At 52.7% G+C, this 23,682-nt stretch overlaps 2 protein-coding genes across 2 annotated transcripts in view; both read right to left on the bottom strand.

Moving 5' to 3' along the window:
- The window catches only part of LOC132574464 (cytochrome P450 2J2-like), a 585,507-nt gene that overhangs the window by 76,453 nt on the left and 485,372 nt on the right, over nucleotides 1–23,682 (bottom strand). The window lies entirely within an intron of this gene.
- Nucleotides 1–23,682, bottom strand: part of DVL3 (dishevelled segment polarity protein 3) — a 149,008-nt gene that overhangs the window by 45,722 nt on the left and 79,604 nt on the right. Inside the window, 3 exon segments of the mRNA XM_060242820.1 lie at nucleotides 8,176–8,311; nucleotides 9,479–9,585; nucleotides 15,835–15,956. Of these exon segments, the coding sequence (XP_060098803.1) occupies nucleotides 8,176–8,311; nucleotides 9,479–9,585; nucleotides 15,835–15,956 (365 nt within the window).

The raw sequence follows: 23,682 nt of genomic DNA on the forward strand, positions 1-23,682 counted from the left end.
CTACAGCCCCCAAATACTTTGGATACCATCGGGGCAGGGTTAACTACTACTCAGGCACTTCAGGTTAAGAAAGGTTACAATATGGGGTCGGTCTGGTTCAACGCTCAGGTCCACTCTATGCATACTTGCCAACCATCAATTATACTGGTTCTACATTAAGCTAGCAATAATAAAGTTACAAGTTCTGACATACTGCCCCCCCTAAGCGCCCTCCCCCGGGGGGTGGCGGCTTGGGCTTGTGCGGGTACAGCAGGTGAAACTTTTTTAACAATTGCGGCGCAGCTACGTTCTGAGACTCGACCCATTCATCACAGCTCGGGGGGAAGTGCTTCCACCTGATTAAGTAATACAGTTTCCCCCGTTTGACTTTGGAGTCCAGGATTTCGTGGACTTCATGGTGACTCTGACCCCTCACTGTCGTCGGAGGGGGCGGCGGAGCCCTGGGATGGAAGGACGTGGCACCAGGGTCTTTCCGGAGTAAGCTGCAATGAAAAACAGGATGGATTTTGCTTAGAGACTTGGGCAGCTCGAGTTCTGCAGTCACCTTATTGATTACTCGTTTGATCCTAAAAGGCCCAAGAAACTTCAACGCAAGTTTGCGGCAGGGCTGAGGAAGGGGGAGGTTTTTTGTGGACAAAAAGACAGTGTCTCCCACTCTCAATTCCCATTCAGGAGAGTGTTTTTTATCAAACTGTTTTTTGTAAGCCTTTTTCGCTTCCTCCAGGTTCTCCTGAATTCCCTTCCAGCTCTCCCGAAGGCCTTCCCACCATTGTTGGCACGATGTGGGTTCTGAGGGGGTGGCAGGGAGGGGAAGCGTTGGGAAAGGCTTGCCCTCATAGCCATTTATGATTTGGAAAGGAGAGGTTTTAGTAGAGCTGTGAAGGCTGTTGTTGTAGCCGTATTCAGCGAATGGGAGTAGGTCCACCCAGTTGGACTGTTGGAAGTTAATGAAACAGCGGAGGTACTGTTCTAGAAGGCTATTAACCCTCTCCGTCTGTCCGTCCGACTGGGGGTGGTAGGCTGAGCTGAGGCCCTGCTCAATACCCGCAAGTTTGCAAAACTCCCGCCAGAAGTTGGCAACGAACTGCGTCCCGCGGTCGCTAATGACCTTGTCTGGGAACGAGTGTAGGCGTACAATGTGTGTAAAGAAAAGTTGGGCAAGTTTTTTAGCCGTGGGGAGCTGCTTGCAGGGGATGAAGTGGGCTTGTTTGGAGAATGTATCGACCACTACCAAAATAACAGTTTTGCCCTGCGACGGCGGGAGCTCCACAATGAAATCCATAGACACTACCGACCAAGGCCGGGTGGCTGTTGGGAGGGGCACTAGGTGGCCGGGAGGTTTACCCCCTCTTCGTTTAGCCATCAGACAGGTGGGACATGAGAGGACGAATTCGGAGACGTCTCTTTTGAGCCTAGGCCACCAAAACTGTCGGGTAAGGAGGTTGAGGGTTTTGACATAGCCGAAATGGCCCGCCAGGCGGCTGGAATGACAATGCTCTAAAATCTGCTTGCGGAGGGAGGAGGGCACATAGATCTTTTCGTTGTGCAACAGGAGGCCGTCCTCGCTTTTACGGAGGTTCGGTGGTTGGTCTGCTTCCCGAGCAGTCTCCGCAACTAACTGAGACAAGAGGTCTGGCTCCGGGGGACCGATCCTCTTCCCGGAGCGGGTGGTGACCCCCCCCGCGATGGCCGAAGGGGGGATAAGGGAGTCCACCACCTCCTCGCGGAGGCTCTCATGCTGTGGCAGGCGGGAGAGGGCGTCCGCCAAGAAATTCTTGGTACCTGGGATGTGTTTCAGTACAAAGTCGAATTTGGCGAAAAACCCAGCCCACCGGATTTGTTTTGCAGTCATTTTGCGGCGCCCGGTCAATGCCTCGAGATTTTTGTGGTCAGTCCAGATTTCAAATGGGACTCTGGCCCCTTCAAGCCAGGAGCGCCAGGTTTTCAAGGCAAACATGACTGCAAAAGCCTCCTTGTCCCACACTGACCAATTTTTCTGCTCGTTCGAGAACTTTCGTGAAATGTAGGCGCAGGGGCGCAGAACCCCGTTGTCCCCCCTTTGCATTAATATGGCTCCGACGGCGGCGTCGGAAGCATCACATTGAACCACGAAAGGTTTTAACTCGTCAGGGTGGGCCAACACGGGCTCCGAGGTGAAGAGGCGTTTCAATTCTGTAAAGGCTTTTTGACACTCGGGCGTCCACGTTAGGCGCGCGCCCGGCTTTTTTGCCTCTGCCCCCTTCCCCTTTGTTTTAAGGAGCTCCGTAAGGGGTAACATGATGGTGGCGAACCCCTTTATGAAGTCGCGGTAAAAATTTGCGAACCCGAGAAAACTTTGGAGCTGTTTGCGGGTTCGTGGGGGCTCCCAGTCTAGCACCGCTTGAACCTTTGCTGGGTCCATTGACAACCCTTCCCCCGATACTCGGAAGCCTAGATAGTCTAGTTCAGTCTTGTGAAATTCACATTTTGATAGTTTGGCATACAACTTGTGCTTGCACAGGGTGCTCAACACTTTTCTGACTAGTGGTACATGTGACTTGAGATCTGGCGAATAGATAATGATGTCATCAAGGTACACCACCACCCCCTTAAACAGGAACTCTCGCAGAACCTCGTTGATAAAGTTCATGAATACCCCAGGGGCCCCCTGTAGCCCGAAAGGCATAACCAAGTACTCAAATTGTCCTAGCGGGGTATTGAACGCGGTCTTCCACTCGTCCCCCTCCCTGATGCGGACTCGGAAGTACGCGTCTCGGAGGTCGAGTTTTGTGAATATTTTCCCTGTGGCCACAGTATTCAATAGGTCCTTAATCAATGGGATCGGGTAGGCATTAGACATCGAAATCCCGTTTATCGAGCGAAAATCTGTGCAAAGTCTAAGCGACCCATCCTTTTTCTTTCTGAAGAGGACGGGGGCGGCATGGGGGGCTGTTGCCGGTCGTATGAACCCCCGCTTCAGGTTTTTGTCCAAAAATTTGCGGAGTTCCGCTTTCTCCGCCCAACCCATGGAGTACAGTTTCGCTTTTGGCAGTTGCTGCCCCGGGATCAGTTCGATTGCACAGTCCGTGGGGCGGTGAGGTGGTAACTCATCCGCCTCCTTCTCACTAAAGGCCAGTTTTAAGTCCCGGTATTCTTTGGGGATCGAGGCAACCTCCTCGAGGGTGAGGCAGGCTCGCTCATTCCGGGGAGGCGGATGCGGCCCCCATTCGGGGCGCCAATGGTGGTGTTCGCACCTCCAGTCCGGGAATCGGACGATCTGCTCCTCCCACCTTATGTCTGGCTGGTGGCGGGCGAGCCAACCCGAGCCCATCACCACATCAAACGAGCAAGAGGGGGCAATTACAAAAGTTTCGATCCCCCAATGCTCTTCGGTCCCAACGGGGACCGCCTGCGTTTCTAGCTTACATGGCTCTCCCCTCATGGGCCCCCCGTCCATCTGCTGGAAAAGCATGGGTAGCGGGAGGGGGGACGTGGCTAATCCTAGCGCCTCTACTAGGCGGGGGGTGATTAAGTCCCGGTTGCACCCCGAGTCGATTAGTGCTCGGGCATGCATGAACCGTTTTAGGTTCGGGTTGAGAAGGGTTACGGCCATAAACAATAAACCCCCAGTGGCTCTCACCGTGAGGAGTGCCGGCTGTTGCTGGACCTGCTTCGCGGCACCCATTAAAGCAGGTCGTTGTCGTTTCCCGCCGACTCGGTGTCGTCCGACTCCCCGGTCGATTCTTCCACGGTTTCTGGTTCGGCGGTAAAATCCTCGTCAGTCGCCAAGGTGGTGGCGACGGAGCCCCGTCCGGGCTCTTTCGGCCGACTACTCTTTTTCTTCTTGGGCCCCGATGCGGTTGGCCTGGCTGTCGGCGGGGTGGACCCCGCTTTGGCTGGGCAGTTGGAGGCGAGGTGGTCCGGGTCGCCGCACCGGTAACACTTTCGGGCAGTGGTGGGGGTCGAGGTTGTCGGGGCCCGTCGCCCCTCCGCCTTGGTGGGTGTGGATTTCAACCCCTTCTTCGCCAGTTGCTGTCGGCGAAGCCCCACGTGCTGGATGTTGGTCTCGACCTCTCCGGCTAGCTGGATCCACCCGACCAAGGTGTCGGGTCGCCCGTGGCTGTAGCAGCGGTCGAGGACGTTCGGGTTCAGCCCGTTACAAAAAGCAGTATATTTCATAATCTCGTTCCACCCTCTCACTGCCGCGCAGTAGCCCAGGAACTCCGTGGCATACTCGCGAATGGATCGGTTGCCTTGTTCGATGCGCTGGAGGGCTGCGATGGCTTTCTCCTCGCGGAGCGGGTCGCCGTACTGGCGGAGCATGGCGTGCAGGAACCCCGCTACAGTTGCTAGCTCGGGCTTCCTCGCGGTGAACAGCCCGACGTACCATTTGCGGGCTGGACCTCTCAGTCGGGACGCAATGTGGTACACTCGGCTGGCTTCGGTCGGGTAGTCCGCACCCCAGTGGGTAAAGAACGTGTCGCACTGTATGGTGAAGTACTCCACGTCCTCTGGGCTCCCGTCGAATGTAATTTTCAGCTCTCTCCCCCCCCCTGCGACCGGGGGTGCCGCGGGTTGGGGCACCGGGGCCGGCAGGGCCGGTAGGGCTGGTGCAGCTGGGGCCGGCGGCGCCGGCGGTGCGGGCACGGGGACCGCCGGGGGCGCCGGAACTGGCGGCGCCGGAGGCGCTGGGACCGGCGGCGCGGGGGCCCCCGGGGCCGGAGGCGCCACTGGTTGTGGGGCCGGTGGGGCTGGAGCGGGCACCACCGGCGGCGCGGGAGCCAGCGGGGCCGGTGGAGCCACGGGCGGTTGCCCCAGCGGCAGCCCTCCCACGGGGATCCCCAGGACCGCCGTCTGCAAGGTGCGGAGCTGGTCGTAGATCGCGCCTAGGTTCTGTTGCATCTCCTCGGCCATCATAACTCGGGAGGCGTGTACGTCGTTGTGAATTTCCCGTACATAGTCGAACAGGTCGTTGCGGAGGCTCCGGACCGGGTCGTCCCCGCCTCGCGGTTCTGGACCTTCGCCCTGGTCGTCGTCTCCGTCTCCGCTTGCCCCGTCGCCCAGCATACTTCTGTACCGCTGCTCCGCCGCGTCGATCGCCGCCGTGGACTTCCGCGGGCTCCAGGATCGGGGTGCGGCGAACGCGTCCACCGAGAAAGGTGCGGGCACCTTAATCTTGCGCCTCACCCCCGTCACCTTCGGGTCGAGCGGCGGGTCCTCCGTTGGAGTGGTGGGCTCTCCGTTGTCTGGAACCTTTGCAGCCATCGGGCCGGGTTTCCAGTTCAGATAAGCTCCGAAACAATGGGATCACTGTTATAATGTCAGAACTTAAGAACTCCAGGCAGATCCCATACTTAGTTTCCAAGCTAGGATTTTATTAGAGAGAACTAAGAACTGTTAGATACAAGGTACAAGATAACAGTGATGGCGAGAGCCAGCACTGGCCCAGTTTTATATAGTAAAACAAACAACCCACAAAGCTTTAATTCACACCGTTACAGGCACATCTGTCTTCCCACCAGTGCTATCAGCAAAGACGTTGCCTCCTTACTCTGAAGGCCACACGATTCGGCTTCAAAGGGTGTCAGTGTGAGAAAGTACAGAGATACAACATTATTCAGTCTACAGCCCCCAAATACTTTGGATACCATCGGGGCAGGGTTAACTACTACTCAGGCACTTCAGGTTAAGAAAGGTTACAATATGGGGTCGGTCTGGTTCAACGCTCAGGTCCACTCTATGCATACTTGCCAACCATCAATTATACTGGTTCTACATTAAGCTAGCAATAATAAAGTTACAAGTTCTGACACTCACATCCCACGAACAAGGGAGAGGAAGACGACAACCAGTTCAGTGGCGATTCCGGCGTGAACAGGGTTGCCATCCGTCTCGATATATCAGGACCATCACCGTTATGGACCTTCTTGTCCCGACATCTCGACAAGACCCAATTTTGTCCCGATTTGCACTGCGCAAAGCACTTTGAACGCTGACTGAAATGCTAAACTACGGCCCCCAGCAGCCTTTTCGCACCGCTCTTGGGCTTCTTGACAGAGCCCCGCCCCCTCCACCCCATTCGGCAGCTTTTTTGGAGGAGCAGAAAGCCCGGCAACAGCAGCCAGCGAAATGCTTGCTTCTTCTACGCATGTGCCAAAGCCAGGAGGAGGGGGAGGATGAAGACAACTAAGGAGAGTTCGGCTCATTTTCTCCCCCCGCCCCTCCCACTTCGAAACCGGCATTTTCTCCTCCCGCCCCTCCCACTTCGAAACCGGCATTTGAGGTAGCAGCAGCAGCAGCGGCGGCGGCGGCAGGAGCTGCGGCTGCAGTGGCGGCAGCGGCGCGCGCTCTTCAGGCAGTTTGAGAGGAGGCGCGAGACTCCCTTTAGAACGTCGCGAGGGAGCAGCCGCGGCGCGCGCCTCAGGTAAACAAATTAACAGTCACCCAACTGCCTTCCCGTTACTTTCTGGGCAACGCGGCGCAGAGCTGGGGTGGGGTGTCCCGACGAGGTCCCAGCTAGATATGGCAACCCTAGGCGTGAGTCAAGAGGGGAGCGAGGCAAAGCGAAAAGGCATGCGAGCTTTGGGTCTATCTCAATTAGCCGGGGGGGGGGGGGCTGGAAGGATCTGTCCTCCACCCGCGCTGAATCCCACCCTCTTCCGCAATCAAGGGTTCAATCGAGGGTAACTAGAATTTGGAGGATGAACTCGCTGGGCTCGCCGAGGTCGGCAGGGCTAGCAAGGGAGGAGTCGTGAATGGCTAGCTCGATCTCAAAAGCTAAGCAGGGTCAGCCTCCAAGTTAATACGCGGATGGCGGACCAGCAAGGAAGTCCAGGGTTGCTACGCAGAGGAAGGCAACAGCAAACGACCCCTGTTGGATCTTGGAAGCTAAGCAGGATCAGCCCTGACCAGTAGAGAAGAGGAGATTGGAGTTACAGCCCGCCTGTCATTTGGAGGGAGGAGGGCTCAGTGGCAGAGCCTCTGCTTGGTAAGCAGAAGGTCCCAGGTTCAATCCCCGGCATCTCCAACTAAAAAGTCTCCAGGCAAATAGGCGTGAAAAACCTCAGCTTGAGATCCTGCAGAGCTGCTGCCGGTCTGAGTAGACAATACAGACCTCTGCGTACCAGGGTCTGATTCGGTAGAGCAGAGGTCCATCAGTGGCTATTAGCCACAGTGTATTGGAAAGGGACGGTGGCTCAGCGGTAGAGCATCTGCTTAGTAAGCAGAAGGTCCCGGGTTCAATCCCCCGGCATCTCCAACTAAAAAGTCTCCAGGCAAATAGGCGTGAAAAACCTCAGCTTGAGATCCTGCAGAGCTGCTGCCGGTCTGAGTAGACAAGACGGACCTCTGCGTACCAGGGTCTGATTCGGTAGAGCAGAGGTCCATCAGTGGCTATAAGCCACAGTGTATTGGAAAGGGACGGTGGCTCAGTGGTAGAGCATCTGCTCGGTAAGCAGAAGGTCCCAGGTTCAATCCCCAGCATCTCTAACTAAAAGGGTCCAGGCAAATAGGTGTGAAAAACCTCAGCTTGAGACCCCGGAGAGCCGCTGCCAGTCTGAGTAGACAAGACTGACTTTGATGGACCTTTGAGGGTCTGATTCAGTAGAAGGCAGCTTCATATGTCCATACGGAGTCTCAGAGCGGCTTACAATCTCTTCCTCTCCCCACAACAGACACCCTGTGAGTTAGGTGGGGCTGAGAGAGCTCTAAGAGAACTGCTCATCAGAGAGCAGCTGTCTCAAGAACTGTGACTGACCCAAGGCTACTCAGCAGCTGCAAGTGGAGGAGCGGGGAATCGAACCTGGTTTCTCCCAGATTAGAGTCCGTGCACGGAACCACTACTCCAAACTGGCTCTCTTGAACGGGAAACCATCAAGGAAGTCCAGAATTGCGGCGCAGAGGAAAGCAACTGCAAACTACCACTGTTGGAGCCTGGAAGCTAAGAAGGGTTGATCGTAGTTAGTACTTGGAAGGGAAGTTGCCGAGGAAGTCCAGGGACACCATGCAGAGGCAGACAACGACAAACCACCCCTGTTCATCTATTGCCTTGGAAACCCTGTGGAGTCTTCATAAGTTGGCTATAGCTTGGTGGAGCTTTCCACTATCATACCGGGGGGGGGGGGGGAGTGGGAGGATCGCAAGTGCCTCTTATCTGGGACCACCATAACAGAAGCCACGTTCTCCCCCCCCCCTGACCTGCTGGTGGAATCATCCTCATCGGAGTCAAAAAAGCTGGTGGTCTCCAGTTCGCTGCTCATGAGGGTGGAGGAGCTCTCGTAGCCGCCCAGCTCCCGTCGCCGTTCTCCTTTGGCGGTCCCGTTCACCCTGGGTGCTGCGGTACAGGGAAGGGGATCAACGGTCAAACGTCACGAGAAACGGCCGTCCTAAAGTCACACGCGGATGCGCTCTTGCTCAAAACAGGATCACACAAGTGAGGGTTTTAAAATCCAAAACTGCTCAGAGCAGCATACAAAGAGTAAAAGGTTCATTTCAAGTACAGCAGAAACATCAGATGCAGAGAATCACGGGGGGAACTTAAGTCACAGAATAGCCAACGAGGTAGAAGAAGAACTGCAGATTTATAACCCGCCCTTCTCTCTGAATCAGAGTCTCGGAGCAGTTTACAATCTCCTTGGAGAGCCAGTTTGATGTAGTGGTTAAGTGTGCGAACTCTTATCTGGGAGAACCGGGTTTGATTCCCCACTCCTCCACTTGCACCTGCTGGAATGGCCTTGGGTCAGCCATAGCTCTGGCAGAGGTTGTCCTTGAAAGGGCAGCTGTTGTGAGAGCCCTCTCCAGCCGCACCCACCTCACAGAGTGTCTGTTGTGGGGGAGGAAGGGAAAAAAGATTGTGAGCTGCTCTGAGACTCTTCGGAGTGGAGGGCGGGATATAAATCCAATATCTTCTTCTTCTTCCCTCCCCACAACAGACACCCTGTGAGATGGGTGAGGCTGAGAGAGCTCTCCCAGCAGCTGCCCTTTCAAGGACAACTCCTGCGAGAGCTATGGCTGACCCAAGGCAATTCCAGCAGGTGCAAGTGGAGGAGTGGGGAATCAAGCCCAGTTCTCCCAGATAAGAGTCCGCACACTTAACCACTACACCGAACTGGCTCAGCACCAGGGGACTGCAACCCATCTGGGGACTTCCAGACCTACTAAAAGCATAACAGCTTTGCAGACACCAGTTTTCTAGGACACTGTTTAAACGGGGGTTTCAAGGGAGAAACAAGTCATGCATCTGAAAATACAGACACCTGTGGAAGGAAAGAGGCTGGCGGTGCACTTTCTGTTGGACTAGCTGGTGAAGTAGACTACAGAGGAGGTGCGCAATAAAGATTCTCAGGTTCAAGTTAGGACAACTGAGAAGGGCTTCCCAAGTCAAGGGGACCCTTTCACCTCCACCCTTGCGATTCCAGTGCAGCTCAATACCCAGGCGGTCTGGAAGACCCTCCCCGTTTAGACGAGACCACCACAACATTCAGTTAAAGGCTAGACTCACCGTGCTCGGGCCCATCTTTCCTGCGCGGCCGCTCTCTCTGCAGCGACACCACCGAGTCCGTCTCCGTCTCATTGTCCAGGTTTTCTCGACTACCCCCAGTGTTGGGGCTGCAAAATGAAGAGATGTAACATAAGGGAAGCCTTGTTCCAACCCTCTAATCATTCTAGTTAGAACATAAGAACATAAGAGAAGCCATGTTGGATCAGGCCAGTGGCCCATCCAGTCCAACACTCTGTGTCACATAAGAACATAAGAGAAGCCATGTTGGATCAGGCCAGTGGCCCCTCCAGTCCAACACTCTGTGTCACATAAGAACATAAGAGAAGCCATGTTGGATCAGGCCAATGGCCCCTCCAGTCCAACACTCCGTGTCACATAAGAACATAAGAGAAGCCATGTTGGATCAGGGCAATGGCCCATCCAGTCCAACACTCTGTGTCACATAAAAACATAAGAGAAGCCATGTTGGATCAGGCCAGTGGCCCCTCCAGTCCAACACTCTGTGTCACATAAGAACATAAGAGAAGCCATGTTGGATCAGGCCAATGGCCCATCCAGTCCAACACTCCGTGTCACATAAGAACATAAGAGAAGCCATGTTGGATCAGGCCAATGGCCCCTCCAGTCCAACACTCTGTGTCACACAGTGGCCAATATATGTGTGTGTGTACACACACACACTGTGGCTAATAGCCACTGATGGACCTCTGCTCCACATTTTTATCCAATCCCCTCTTGAAGCTGGCTATGCTTGTAGCCGCCGCCACCTCCTGTTGCAGTGAATTCCACATGTTAATCACCCTTTGGGTGAAGAAGGACTTCCTTTTATCCGTTTTAACCCGACTGCTCAGCGATTTCATTGAATGCCCACAAGTTCTTGTATTGTGAGAAAGGGAGAAAAGGACTTCTTTCTCTACTTTCTCCATCCCATGCATAATAGTTACCCTTTTCTGGACTTTTTCCAACGCTATATCTTTTTTGAGGTGCGGTGACCAGAATTGTACACAGTACTCCAAATGAGGCAGCACTCTCTATTTATTCAGGGGCGTTATGATACTGGCTGATTTGTTTTCAATTCCCTTCCTGATAATCCCCAGCATGGCGTTGGCCTTTTTTATTGCAGTCGCTCACATTTGTCACTGAGTTATCTACCACGACCCCAAGATCTCTCTCTTGATCAGTCTCTGCCAGTTCACACCCCGAAGAGCCACACTCCAGTTCACACAGCAAACACGCACGCCGCACTGCCCCGGTTTTGCTCCCCAGAGTCTGGGGTTGAAGACCATGAGACTTGCTGCCTACTCACGCACACAGAAAATGCAGGCTGTGAAACCTTTTCTGGATGGTGCCACCTCAATCAGCGGGTCAGGACAGCTGCCACATGAAACAGAGAAGTGATAAAATCCAGGAAAGGCTAAACCTGGCAACCAACAGAACCACCGTGGGCAGGGCCACAGAGATCAGTGTTGCGTACAGCGATAAGTCACTTTGGTTTTTTTATTTTAAAAAAAAGGAAGTGACAAAGGGTAGCTCTAGGAAGCATTGGAAACTCTATAGCTGGGGGTGGCCAAACTGTCGCTCGGGAGCCACACGTGGCTCTTTCACACATATTGTGTGGCTCTTAAAGCCCCCACTGCCCTGTTGGCTGGCAGCTGGGAGAACGGAAAATTTAAAGTTGTTTTCTTTCCACCTCTCTCTCCCTCTTCCCATCTATTTCCCTTCCTTCCTTCCTCCCTCTCTCCCTCCCTCCAACATCTGATGTTCATGTCTTATATTAAGCAGGAGCCCCGAGGCACAGTGTTAAAGCTGCAGTACTGCAGTCCTAAGCTCTGCTCACGACCTGAGTTCGATTCCCGGCGGAAGCTGGGTTTTCAGGTAGCCAGCTCGAGGTTGACTCCGCCTTCCATCCTTCGGTAAAAGGAGTACCCAGCTCAGACATTTGACATTCTTGTCCTGCGGCTCTCAGACATTCGATGTTGTTGCCTTGTGGCTCTCAGACATCTGATATTTATTCTATGTGGCTCTTACGTTAAGCAAGTTTGCCCACCCCCTGCTGTGCCATTTGTGCTGTTTCTTCTGGCAATAAAGTGTTTTTGGTTGATTCAGAGCTGGCTGAACTCACTTTACAATACGAACCACCTCTGATCCTCTCTTGCCTCAAAAACCGAAGCAAGACTATATGTATTCAGTCAGTCAGTCAAACATTTATTGTATATAGCCATTGGCTGTTACAAAACAAAACAGAACCCGAGCAACAAAGTTTCAAGGCCAATCTTAAGAAGTTACAGCATTTGAAATTACTCTTGCTCTAATTACTCTTTATTTTACTGTTTTAACTGTTGCAACTGATGTATTTTAAATTTAAAATTCTATGTTAGATTTTATGTGTTGTGAGCCGCCCTGAGCCACTTCGGTGGGAAGGGCGGGATATAAATTGAAATAAACTTAAACTTAAACTCCTTCCTTGAAGGTCGGGGACAAAGGGTGGCGGTTGGAGGAGAGATGTCCCAGAGACACCCACTTAATTGTGGGGTGCCTCAAGGGGCAGTTCTCTCCCCAATGTTGTTTAACATCTTTATGCGCCCCCTTGCCCAGATCGCTCGGAGACATGGGCTGGGATGTCATCAGTACGCTGATGACACCCAGCTCTATCTACTGATGGGCGGCCGGGCCGCTGACACCCCTATAGATCTGGACCGGGCGCTGCAAGCCGTGGTGGACTGGATTAAGCTGAGTGGGCTGAAGCTGAATCCAGCGAAGACAGAGGTCCTTTGCGTGGGTCGTGGCGGGCTGGGGGGGGAGATCTCCCTACCGGCCTTTGACGGTGCGTCACTGATACCAGTGCGCACGGTCAGAAGCCTAGGGGTGCTACTGGAGCCCTCCCTGACAATGGAGGCACAGATAGCAGCCACTGCTAAATCCGCCTTCTTCCATCTTAGAAGGGCAAGGCAGTTGGCTCCCTACCTAGAACGTAGCGACCTAGCAACAGTGATCCATGCAACGGTCACCTTGAGATTAGACTACTGTAATGCCCTCTACATGGGGCTGCCCTTGTGCCGAACTCGGAAACTGCAGCTAGTGCAGAACGCGGCGGCCAGGCTGCTAGTGGGACTGCCCCGGTGGGAACACGTGCAGCCTAGGCTGAGGGAACTGCACTGGCTGCCAATTGTATTCCGAGTCCGCTACAAGGTGCTGGTTATTACCTTTAAAGCCCTATATGGCCGAGGACCTGCCTACCTTAGGGACCGCCTCTCTCCATATGTTCCCCAGAGAGCACTGAGATCCAGCTCCCAAAGTCTTCTAAAAATCCCTGGACCAAAGGAGGCCACATTGAAAGTAACGAGGGAGCAGGTCTTCTCAGTAATGGCTCCCCACTGGTGGAATCAGCTACCAGAGGAAGTGCGAGCCCTGCGGGACGTGAACCAGTTCCACAGGGCCTGCAAAACTACCCTCTTCCAACAAGCTTATAGGGAACTCTGAATGTGACAACTAGCCATCTGGATAGACATCCCACTGAATATAGCACCTTTAATTTATTGTGGTTTTATAATTTTATGTAACTTTTAAACTGTATTTTGTCTGTATCTTTTATGAATTGTATAATTGATCATGGTAAACCATGTCCTGTTAGCCGCCCTGAGCCTGCTCCAGCAGGGAGGGCGGGATACAAATAAAACTTATTATTATTATTATAGTAAAGCCGCAGAGTTTCCGGAGATTCCTAGAGCTACCTTTTGTCACTTCTCAGAACATCCATCAAGAACACGAGGCTCCCATTTTTCTGTTAAAGTTATGTCACGGAGTGAAATGGACAAACTTAACAAGAAACTGAAAAGACTGTGAGATGGAAGGATTTAAAACGGAGTGGGAAAAATTCAGAAGATATATAGAAAAAGAATGGAAAACAAAAAGGCATTGGACGATTTGGATGATAATAATTGAATGTTAAAAGTGTTAAACGTGAAGAATGAAGGTGAGCTATAATAACTGAGTTGGGGCAATATAAGATGTATTAGAAATGTATTTCTTTTTTGTAGAATAATATTTAGAATTCTTATTTTTTTTGCAGTAATAAGATTCTTAAGAGATAAGGTTACCTTTTTATGATAAGTATTTTAGGTAAATGACACCGGCGGGGGGTCAAGATATGGGAGGAGGAGAGAAAAAAAAGAACACGAGGCTGTGTTTGGGGGGATTTTAAACAAGACTTGGGGGCGAGGGATCCCTTACCCTCACCTGGGGTTTACGGCCCTAGCTATACCGCATGCAATTTTTGCGTATTGGACTTGCTGGAACATAAAGCCGGTAGTTCTCTGAGAGCTCAAACCCTGCCGAAGAAAGGGACACCAGCTGCACCCACAAATTGCAGCCTCACTCATTCCCTCGCCACCCCTCTCTTTCCCCAGAAGACCCCACACAGAGGAACAGCCTGCCTTTCTCCGGCAAGCTCACGACTCTACAATTCGTTCCTGACGCTACGATTCTTCCCTGAAGCAGGAAAACCCCTTGGGCAGCCACCAACGTCCTCCATTCTCCTGAGGTTCTTCTGAGGAGGCGGTCGCAAGCGATGCCAACAGCCTACGAAGTCAAACGGCTCCGGTCCACCTCGGCCGGGATGACCTCCTCTGACGGACAGCGGCTCTCCCGCGTTCTAACTTTGAGCTCTTTCTCAGTCCTGATAATGGACATCTCTTCAACCGGAAAAGCCAGGGGATTCTGGGACCCTGCACGCCTAAAACGCATTTATTAAAAGCAGGGGCGGCCAAACTGCAGCTCAGGAGCCACATGTGGCTCTTTCGCACGTATTGTGTGGCTCTCGAAGCCCCCCACCGTCCCATGGGCCAGCTTGGGGAAGGCGTTTGTCTCTTTACATCACCTCTCCAAGCCAAGCCAGCTGGCAGCCTGGAGAAGGCATTTGAAGTTAAGGTTGCTTCCTTTCCACCTCTCCCTCCCTCCGCCCATCTATCTTTCCTTCCTTGGAGTCCTAGAGTTGGAAGGGACCTCCAGGGTCATCTAGTCCAACCCCCTGCACAATGCAGGAAACTCACAAACCCCTCCCCCTAAATTCACAGGATCCTCATTGCTGTCAGATGGCTATCCAGCCTCTGTTGAAAAACCTCCAAGGAAGGAGAGCCCTCCAGGAAGGAAGGAAGGGAGGGAGGGAGGGAGGGAGGGAGGGAGGGAGGGAGGGAGGGAGGAAGGAAGGAAGGAAGGAAGGAAGGAAGGAAGGAAGGAAGGAAGGAAGGAAGGAAGGAAGGAAGGAAGGAAGGAAGGAAGGAAGGAAGGAATGGAATGGAATGGAATGGAATGGAATGGAATGGAATGGAATGGAATGGAATGGAATGGAATGGAATCATAAAATTGGAAGGGACCTCCAGGGTCATCTCGTCCAAGTTCCTGCACAATGCAGGAAACTCATAAACCCCTCCCCCTAAATTCACAGGATCTTCATTGCTGTCAGATGGCCATCTAACCTCTGCTGAAAAACCTTCAAGGAAGGAGAGCCCACGACCTCCCAAGGAGGAAGCCTGTTCCACTGAGGAACCGCTCTAAACTCACAAACACCTCCCCCAAAATTCATAGGATCTTCATTGTTGTCAGATGGCCATCTAGCCTCTGTTGAAAAACCTCCAAGGAAGGAGAGCCTACCACCTCCCGAGGAAGTCTGTTCTACTGAGGAACCACTCTAACGATGAGGAAGTTCATCCTAATGTTGAGCCGGAAACTCTTTTGATTTATTTTCAACCCACTGGTTCTGGTCCTACCATCTGAGGCCTTCCTTCCTGCTTTGTGGCTCTCAGACATCTGACATTTTTTTTCCCCTATGTGGCTCTTATATTAAGCAAGAGCCCCGTGGCGCAGAGTGTTAAAGCTGCAGTACTGCAGTCCTAAGCTCCGCTCACGACCAGAGTTCGATCCCCGGCGGAAGCTGGCTCAGGAAGCCGGCTCCAGTTTGACTCGGCCTTCCATCCTTCCGAGGTCAGTAAAATGAGTACCCAGCTTGCTGGGGGGGAAGCGTAGATGATTGGGGAAGGCAATGGCAAACCACCCCGCAAAAAGTCTGCCGTGAAAACGCTGTGAAAGCGACGTCACCCCAGAGTCGGAAACGACTGGTGCTTGCGCAGGGAGCCTTTCCTTTCCCTTCCCTTATATTAAGTAAGTTTGGCCACCCCTGGCTTGTAGTTTTCTCCACTGAGTTGATCACACTGCCACGCCTTGGGTGTTGGGATGCTGTTCCTGCGCGAACCACTTCCTCTCCGCTTGAAAAGGGGGAAAGGATACCTTTGGCACGGGCTCTGCTCAGACCTCTCCTCTCTTAAGCTAAGGTTCCTCTTTGCGCCCCCGCTGGAACTTACTGAAACGAAGGAGGCCTCGAGTCCCCGATGCCTCCGGTGCGCTCAACGGAAGGTGGGAGCTCGGGCTGATTGTCGGCACAGACCGATCCAGCGTCCGAATGAGACCCCTCGGCGGACACCAGCTGGGAGGAGACAAAACAGGGGAGAAGAGGGAATCAGGTGGGAAGCGCAAGGATATTCTTCGTTTTTCAGCAGAAGCTTCAGAAGGATCCGCACAACCCGTTACTCCAAATCGATTTCGCGATCCCCATAATAAACGCCCGGCTTGTGCGTCTCGGTGCCGAGCTTGTCAAGACGCGACGTCGCAACTGCAGAGAGGACGGAGCAACCCAGGATCCCCAGCCCTTTTGCGCCTTTGGAACTCTGACGGGGCGTGGCGGGCACAGTCACAGAAATGGCTGCCGTAAGAGGTGGAGGCAGCCAGGCGACGGGTGCTGCAGCTTGCTTTCTGTCACACTTCACTGAGCTGTGAGGGCAGCCGCAAGCGAAGACACTTTTTTTAAAAATCTGCACAGCCGATCCGATCTCCAATCAGTAAGTTTTGCTGGGCGAAAGCCCCACCTGGCCCCTCCCACTTAAAAACACTTGCTGACTACCGGAGGAGGAGTTTGGATCTATACTCCGTCCTTTGCTAACCAAAGAAGTCTAAGAGTGGCTTACAGTCTAGAGAGCCAGTTTGATGTAGTGGTTAAGCGCACAGACTCTTATCTGGGAGAATTGGGTTTGATTCCCCACTCCTCCACTTGCAGCTGCTGGAATGGCCTTGGGTCAGCCATAGCTCTGGCAGAGGTGGTCCTTGAAAGGGCAGTTTCTGTCAAAGCTCTCTCAGCCCCACTCACCTCTCAGGGTGTCTGTTGTGGGGGAAGAAGATAATGGAGATTGTGAGCCACTCTGAGTTTCAGAGTGAATGGCAGGGTATAAAGCCAATAGAGAGAGCCTGTTTGGTGTAGTGGTTAAGTGTGCGGACTCTTATATGGGAGAACCGAGCTTGATTCCCCACTCCTCCACTTGCACCTGCTGGAATGGCCTTGAGTCAACCATAGCTCTTGCAGGAGTTGTCCTTGAAAGGGCAGCTGCTGTAAGAGCACTCTCAGCCCCACCCACCTCACAGAGTATCTGTTGGTGGGGGGAGGGAAAGGAGATTGTGAGCCGCTCTGAGACGCTGAGATACAGAGTATAGGGCGGCATATAAATCCAATAGCATCATCTTCTTCCTTTCCGTCCCCCTCCCCACAACAGACATCCTCCGAGGTAGGTGGGGCTGAGAGAGCTCTCCAAGAACTGCTCTTGAGCAGAACAGCTCTGAGTGAACTTGTGACTGACCCAAGGTCACTCCAGCAGCTGCAAGGGGAGGAGTGGGGAATCAAACCTGGTGCTCCCAGATAAAGAGTCCGTGCACTTCACCACTACGCCAAACTGGCCCTCAGCAGGTGCCGTGGCTGCCACGGGAACCACACGGGGGACCCCTTGCACAACCACTCTCTTGCTCATTTTAACCGCAGCGCTTGGCGAAAGAGGCCAAATTCTCACAGAGAGAGTAACTGCAAGCCTCAGCCGCGTCATTTCCGATGGCGGGCGATGCCCATTCCGGTTTTTTAACTACTGGATGCCGCTCGCCACCACCTCTCACTAATCCCAAAACGTCTGCCGCCACCTAGGAGCCGAAGCAGCACATTTTCCACGGAGTTTTATTTCTTTACTTCCTTATTTGGTCGATTTATATTCCGCCCTTTCCCATGCAGCCTCAGGGCGGATCGCAGTCGTAATAAAACAATTAGAACACAGTAATAACTCAATAATATACCAATAAAATACAGCTACAAAAAATACACATAGGCGGGCAGGCACATTTCAGGCAGAACTGGCAAGCGCTGCTCGTGCTCTGCCGGGCTTCCTGAAGTCTTGCAAGACTCCTTCCCTTCACAAGGGAAGAAGACTGCAGATTTATACCCCGCCCTTCTCTCAGAATCAGAGACTCAGAGAGGCTCACAATCTCCTCTATCTTCTCCCCCCACAACAGACACCCTGTGAGGTGGGGGCAGATTTATACCCCGCCCTTCTCCCTGAATCAGAGACTCAGAGTGGCTTACAATCTCCTATATCTTCTCCCCCCACAACACTCTGTGAGGTGGGTGGAGCTGAGAGAGCTCTCCCAGAAACTGCCCTTTCAAGGACAACCTCCGCCAGAGCTATGGCTGACCCAAGGCCATTCCAGTAGCTGCGAGTGGAGGAGTGGGGAATCAAACCCGGTTCTGCCAGATAAGAGTCCGCACACTTACCCACTACCAGCGAAGGAGGAGAAGGAGAACAAGAAGGCAAATTGGATTTATACCCCACGCTGCCCTCTTCTCTTAATCTGGGACTCAGAGCAGCTCACAATCTCCTTTACCTTCCTCCCCCACAACAAACACCCTGTGAGGTGGGTGGGGCTGAGAGAGCTCTCACAGCAGCTGCCCTTTCAAGGACAACCTCTGCCAGAGCTATGGCTGACCCAAGGCCAATCCAGCAGGTGCAAGTGGGGGAGTGGGGAATCAAACCTGGTTCTCCCAGATGACAGTCCACACACTTCACCGTTACACCAAACCTGCTCCAAGAGGAGCTGAGGAATCCTTCTGTTCACCTGGGGGAACCTGCCAAGGACTAGGGTGGCGAGACACTTGTAAGAGAGCAAGAAAGTCCTACAGGACATACCCAACTTAGCATGTTGTTTTAGCAAAGGGGAAGTGGAGGAGAAGGCAAAGAAGATGACCTGCTTTGGCTCAGTGGCAGTGGGGGCACCACAGGAGGAGTGGCGACAGAAGGGCCACTCTCCCCCCCCCCAAAAAAAACCCTGCTGCCTGAGATGGATGTCTGAGCTCAGAGGAGTCAAACATGTGGCACGAGGGCCGAATTAGGCCCCCGGAGGGCTCTTATCAGGCCCGTGAGCAACACACTATCACCTGCTTCCTTCTCTCTCTGTTGCTTCCTTCTGCATCACAGCTTGCTTTGCCAGGCTCGCTCAATCGTACAGGAGCTACGGAGCAAAGCCTCTGTTTTCTCCATTGGCTGACCAGCTCATGAAGCAGCTCACAGTGCCCAGCCATTTCATGTTTTCCCCTGGGTCTTAGGCTCAAAGCATTGACCATGAGATTTCTGTAATGTATGTCAGTAAATCAGAAGTAAGTTTGCAACTTAACGGATATAAAGGTAAAAGGTAAAGGTAGTCCCCTGTGCAAGCACCAGTCGTTTCTGACTCTGGGGTGACATTGCTTTCACAATGTTTTCACGGCAGACTTTTTCCAGAATGCTTTGCCATTGCCTTCCCCAGTCATCTACACTTTCCCCCAGCAAGCTGGGTACTCATTTTACCGACCTCGTAAGGATGGAAGGCTGAGTCAACCTTGAGCCAGCTACCTGAAAAACCAGCTTCCCCCGGGGATCGAACTCAGGTCGTGAGCAGAGTGTAGGACTGCAGTACTGCAGCTTTAACACTCTGCGCCATGGGGCTCACGTTTAACAGATATACACCTGGACACCACCTGGACAGCATACTTTAGATTGCTACAGCACAGACTTCGTCTCCAGATTTGGATGGAATGATTCAGAGCAACAGGTGTTAGTTATCACTAACTGTTAACTAAACAAAATATTGCAACAGTGCTAAATCTTTTAAGCATATTTTATTTTACATTTAAAAAAAAACCCAAAACTTTAATTGCGTTTGTCGGTGTTCTTTAGAAACTTTATCTCTCGGCTACCTGCCATTACATTTTATGACACATGTGGCCTGGCCCGACAAGGTCTCATTTATGTCATCTCTGGCCTTCGTAAGAAATGAGTCCGACACTCCTGTGCTAATTTTCTGCTTTTACAAGTGGAGACTTGCATGAAGGTGGCAGCAGGACTCCCCATATGCGGGGGAGGGAGGGTGGCTCAGTGGTAGAGGATCTGCTTGGTAAGCAGAAGGTCCCAGGTTCAGTCCCCAGCATCTCCAACTCAAAAGGGTCCAGGCAAGTAGGCATGAAAAACCTCAGCTGGAGACCCTGGAGAGCCATGAATGGGGCTGTGGCTCAGTGGTAGAGTATCTGCTTGGTAAGCAGAAGGTCCCAGGTTCAATCCCTGGCATCTCCAACTCAAAAGGGTCCAGGCAAGTAGGCGTGAAAAACCTCCGCTTGAGACCTTGGAGAGCCATGAATGGGGCTGTGGCTCAGTGGTAGAGCATCTTGCTTGGTAAGCAGAAGGTCCCAGGTTCAATCCCCAGCATCTCCAACTAAAAAGGGTCCAGGCAAGTAGGCATGAAAAACCTCAGCTTGAGACCTTGGAGAGCCATGAATGGGGCTGTGGCTCAGTGGTAGAGCATCTTGCTTGGTAAGCAGAAGGTCCCAGGTTCAATCCCTGGCATCTCCAACTCAAAAGGGTCCAGGCAAGTAGGCATGAAAAACCTCAGCTTGAGACCTTGGAGAGCCATGAATGGGGCTGTGGCTCAGTGGTAGAGCATCTTGCTTGGTAAGCAGGAGGTCCCAGGTTCAATCCCCGGCATCTCCAAAAAAGAGTCCAGGCAAATAGGTGTGAAAAGCCTCAGCTTGAGACCCTGGAGAGCCGCTGCCAGTCTGAGAAGACAATACTGACTTTGATGGACCCAGGGTCTGATTCAGTATAAGGCAGCTTCATATGTTATGTTATGTAAAATTAGCACTTCAAGTGATAGCCACAGGAATAAACAGCTTTAAGAGGAGATTAGACAGATCTGTGGAGGATAAGTCTATCGAGGGCTACCAGCCACGGTGACGGAGGGAACCCCTACGTTCAAAGGCACTAATCCTCTGAATCCCACAGCCAAAAGGAAACATCAGTCTCTGTGCCCTGTTGCTGGCTGTCTTTGAGACAGGATGCTGGACTGGACGGACTATTTGTCCGATCCAGTAGATTACCAGCTGCCAGATCTTTTAACGGGAGATGCCGGGGATTGAACCTGGGACCTTTGGCCTGCCGGGCGGATTCTCTACCGCTGAGCTGCAGCCCCTTGAGTGTGCCTACGCTGTTTCCCTCTCTTCACCGCTGCTGCTTCAGCCACTTGCTTCCACTCCAAATCCTTACAAAGGCAGTGAATGACCACTAACGAACGGAGCCATCAGCCTCTCGAGGTCAGGCTGGCAGTGGCTCTCCAGGGCATCAGGGAAAGGTCTTTCAACCGCCTGGTCTTTTTTATCTGGAGATGCTGGGCATCAACCCGGGACTTTCTGCGGGCCAAAAGACGCCCTCCCCCACTGAGCCACAGCTGCCACCCCCCCTCCTCCCCCTCTGAATACCATCAGCCGGCCAGTCATAGACTACGCCTGGGAGGGGGTGGGGAAAGGCTCCTGTGCGCAAGGTCCTTACAGGCAGTGGAGCTGAAGCTGCAGCTTTGGGTGGGCTGGGTCAGCGGGACCCAACCTTTTTGGCACCAGGGACCGGTTTTGTGGAAGACAATTTTTCCAGGGACTGGGAGGCGAGGGTGAGGGACGGTGGCTCAGTGGTAGAGCATCTGCTTGGCAAGCAGAAGGTCCCAGGTTCAATCACTGGCATCTCCACTAAAAAGGGTCCAGGCAAGTAGGTGGGAAAAACCTCAGTTTGAGACCCTGGAAAGCCGCTGCCAGTCTGAGTAGACAATACTGACTTTGATGGACCTTCGAGGGTCTGATTCAGTAGAAGGCAGCTTCGTATGTTCAATGGTTTTGGGATGATACAATGGTGCACTTTATTTCTATTAGTTTGGCGTGGTGGTGAAGTGTGCAGACTCAAACCAGGTTTGATTCCCCACTCCTTCACTTGCAGCTGGTGGAATGGCCTTGGGTCAGTCCTAGCTCTCGCAGAGTTGTCCTTGAAAGGGCAGCTTCTGGGGAGAGCTCTCAGCCCCACCCACCTCGCAGGGCTTGAGTCCCCACTCCTCCACTTGCACCTGCTGGAATGGCCTTGGGTCAGCCAGAGCTCTTGCAGGAGTTGTCCTCGAAAGGGCAGCTGCTGGGAGAGCCCTCTCAGCCCCACCCACCTCACAGGGTGCCTATTATGGGAGAGGACGGTAAAGGAGATTGTGAGCCGCTCTGAGACTCAAATCTGGAGTGGGGGGCGGGATATAAACCCAATGTATTATTATTAGTATTATTACTACTACAACATTGTAATATATAATGAAATAATTATACAACTCATGGCCCGGTTGCTAACAGGCCACGGACCAGTACAGGTCCACGGCCCGGGGGTTGGGGACCCCTGGGCTGGGTGAAGAATTCCTTCTCCCGACAGCAATTGGCTGAAACCTCCTCCTGGATAATTCATAATCCGCCCGCTCTCTGTCGATGTGCCCAAAGCCAGGATTTCCTCCCTGCTGGGTTCACGGTCCTCTTAATCCCAAGCACCTTGAGCTGTCTAGTCAGGCTCTGACGCAACGCGCCTCTCAAAATAGCTCCTTGCCGTCTGGCCCCGGAACAACACGCAATTTTGAAACGGTCGTCGCAGGGGGTAATCGGAGCAGAAGGCAACGGGGCACGCAGCAGAAAGAAAAGGGCTGCTCCCCGCTCCGAGAATTCAGTCGTCCTGCTACGAAGCAGGCGGCTGTAAGCAGGGCAGTACGGGAATTCAGTTCTGAACGAAAAGGTCGTTCCTGGAAACCTCCGCTTTCTGTGACCGTAAGAAACGCAGAAATCTGGATGTAGCTGAATCCTGCTTTGGGCGCACGAAGCAGCCTTATTCTGAATCAGACTGAATCCACCCATAGCGCCTAAGATCGGCGACGGCTCTCTGGGGTCTCAGGCAGAGGTTTCTCCCGTCACCTCCCACCTGATCCGTCTAAATGGAAAAGGCGGGGATTGAACCTGGGACCTTCTGGAAAAGCTGTTCCATAATCGCGGGGCTGCCACTGAAAAAGCCCTGTCTCATGTAAACGTCAGAGATGATCGGGGCCACGGAGGTGCAGAAACTTAGAAAGAAACACACTCTCTCTGTTTACAAAATAGTAACAATGGGGAATGGAAACTGCATTCACCCAAACACCTTGAATAAACAATACACTAATGCAGTTACAAAACCACCCTATGCACAGCGTACTACCGTCCCGAATTCATAACGATTTATGATGAGTCTGATGAAAAAACAGAACTGGTCCAATTTTGTTTCGGATTTACTATCCCTCCCCAAGGGACCGTCTTGTCATATATATTGGAACAGCAGGCTCGAAGTGCCCAAATTTCCTGGCTTCCTTACATTCTTTTTTATTTTTATTCACGGAACACCTCTACCAATTTGTAGCCATCAGCGTTCAGTTGTGTGTGCCAGGAAATTTTGGCACTTCAAGCCTACTGTTTCAATATATATGATAAGGCGGTCCCTTGAGGAAGGACAGTACGTTCGAAACGAAATTGGACTGGTTCTGTTTTTTTGTCGGATTCATCATAAATTATGAATTCGGGACAGTAGCTATGCTCTGCATGCAATGGTGATTAACATGTGGAATTCACTGCCACGGGAGGTGGCGGCTACAAGCATAGCCATCTTCTAGAGGGGATGGGATAAAAATATGGAGCAGAGGTCCATCAGTGGCTATTGGCCACAGCGTATCGTTGTCTGGGGCAAATAAGGCTCTGTATTCTTAGTGCTTGGGAGGGGCAGCAGTGGGAGGGCTTCTAGTGTCCTGGCTCCACTGATGGACCTCCTGATGGCACCTGGTTTTTTTGGCCACTGTGTGATACAGAGTGTTGGAGTGGATGGGCCACTGGCCTGATCCAACATGGGTTCTCTTAGCTTCTTATGTCTGGGGCAGTGATGCTCTGTATTCTTGGTGCTTGGGGGGGGGCAACAGTGGGAGGGCTTCTAGTGTCCTGGCTCCACTGATGG

Source organism: Heteronotia binoei, chromosome 6 (assembly GCF_032191835.1).
Source record: "Heteronotia binoei isolate CCM8104 ecotype False Entrance Well chromosome 6, APGP_CSIRO_Hbin_v1, whole genome shotgun sequence".
Taxonomy (NCBI): Eukaryota; Metazoa; Chordata; class Lepidosauria; order Squamata; family Gekkonidae; genus Heteronotia; species Heteronotia binoei.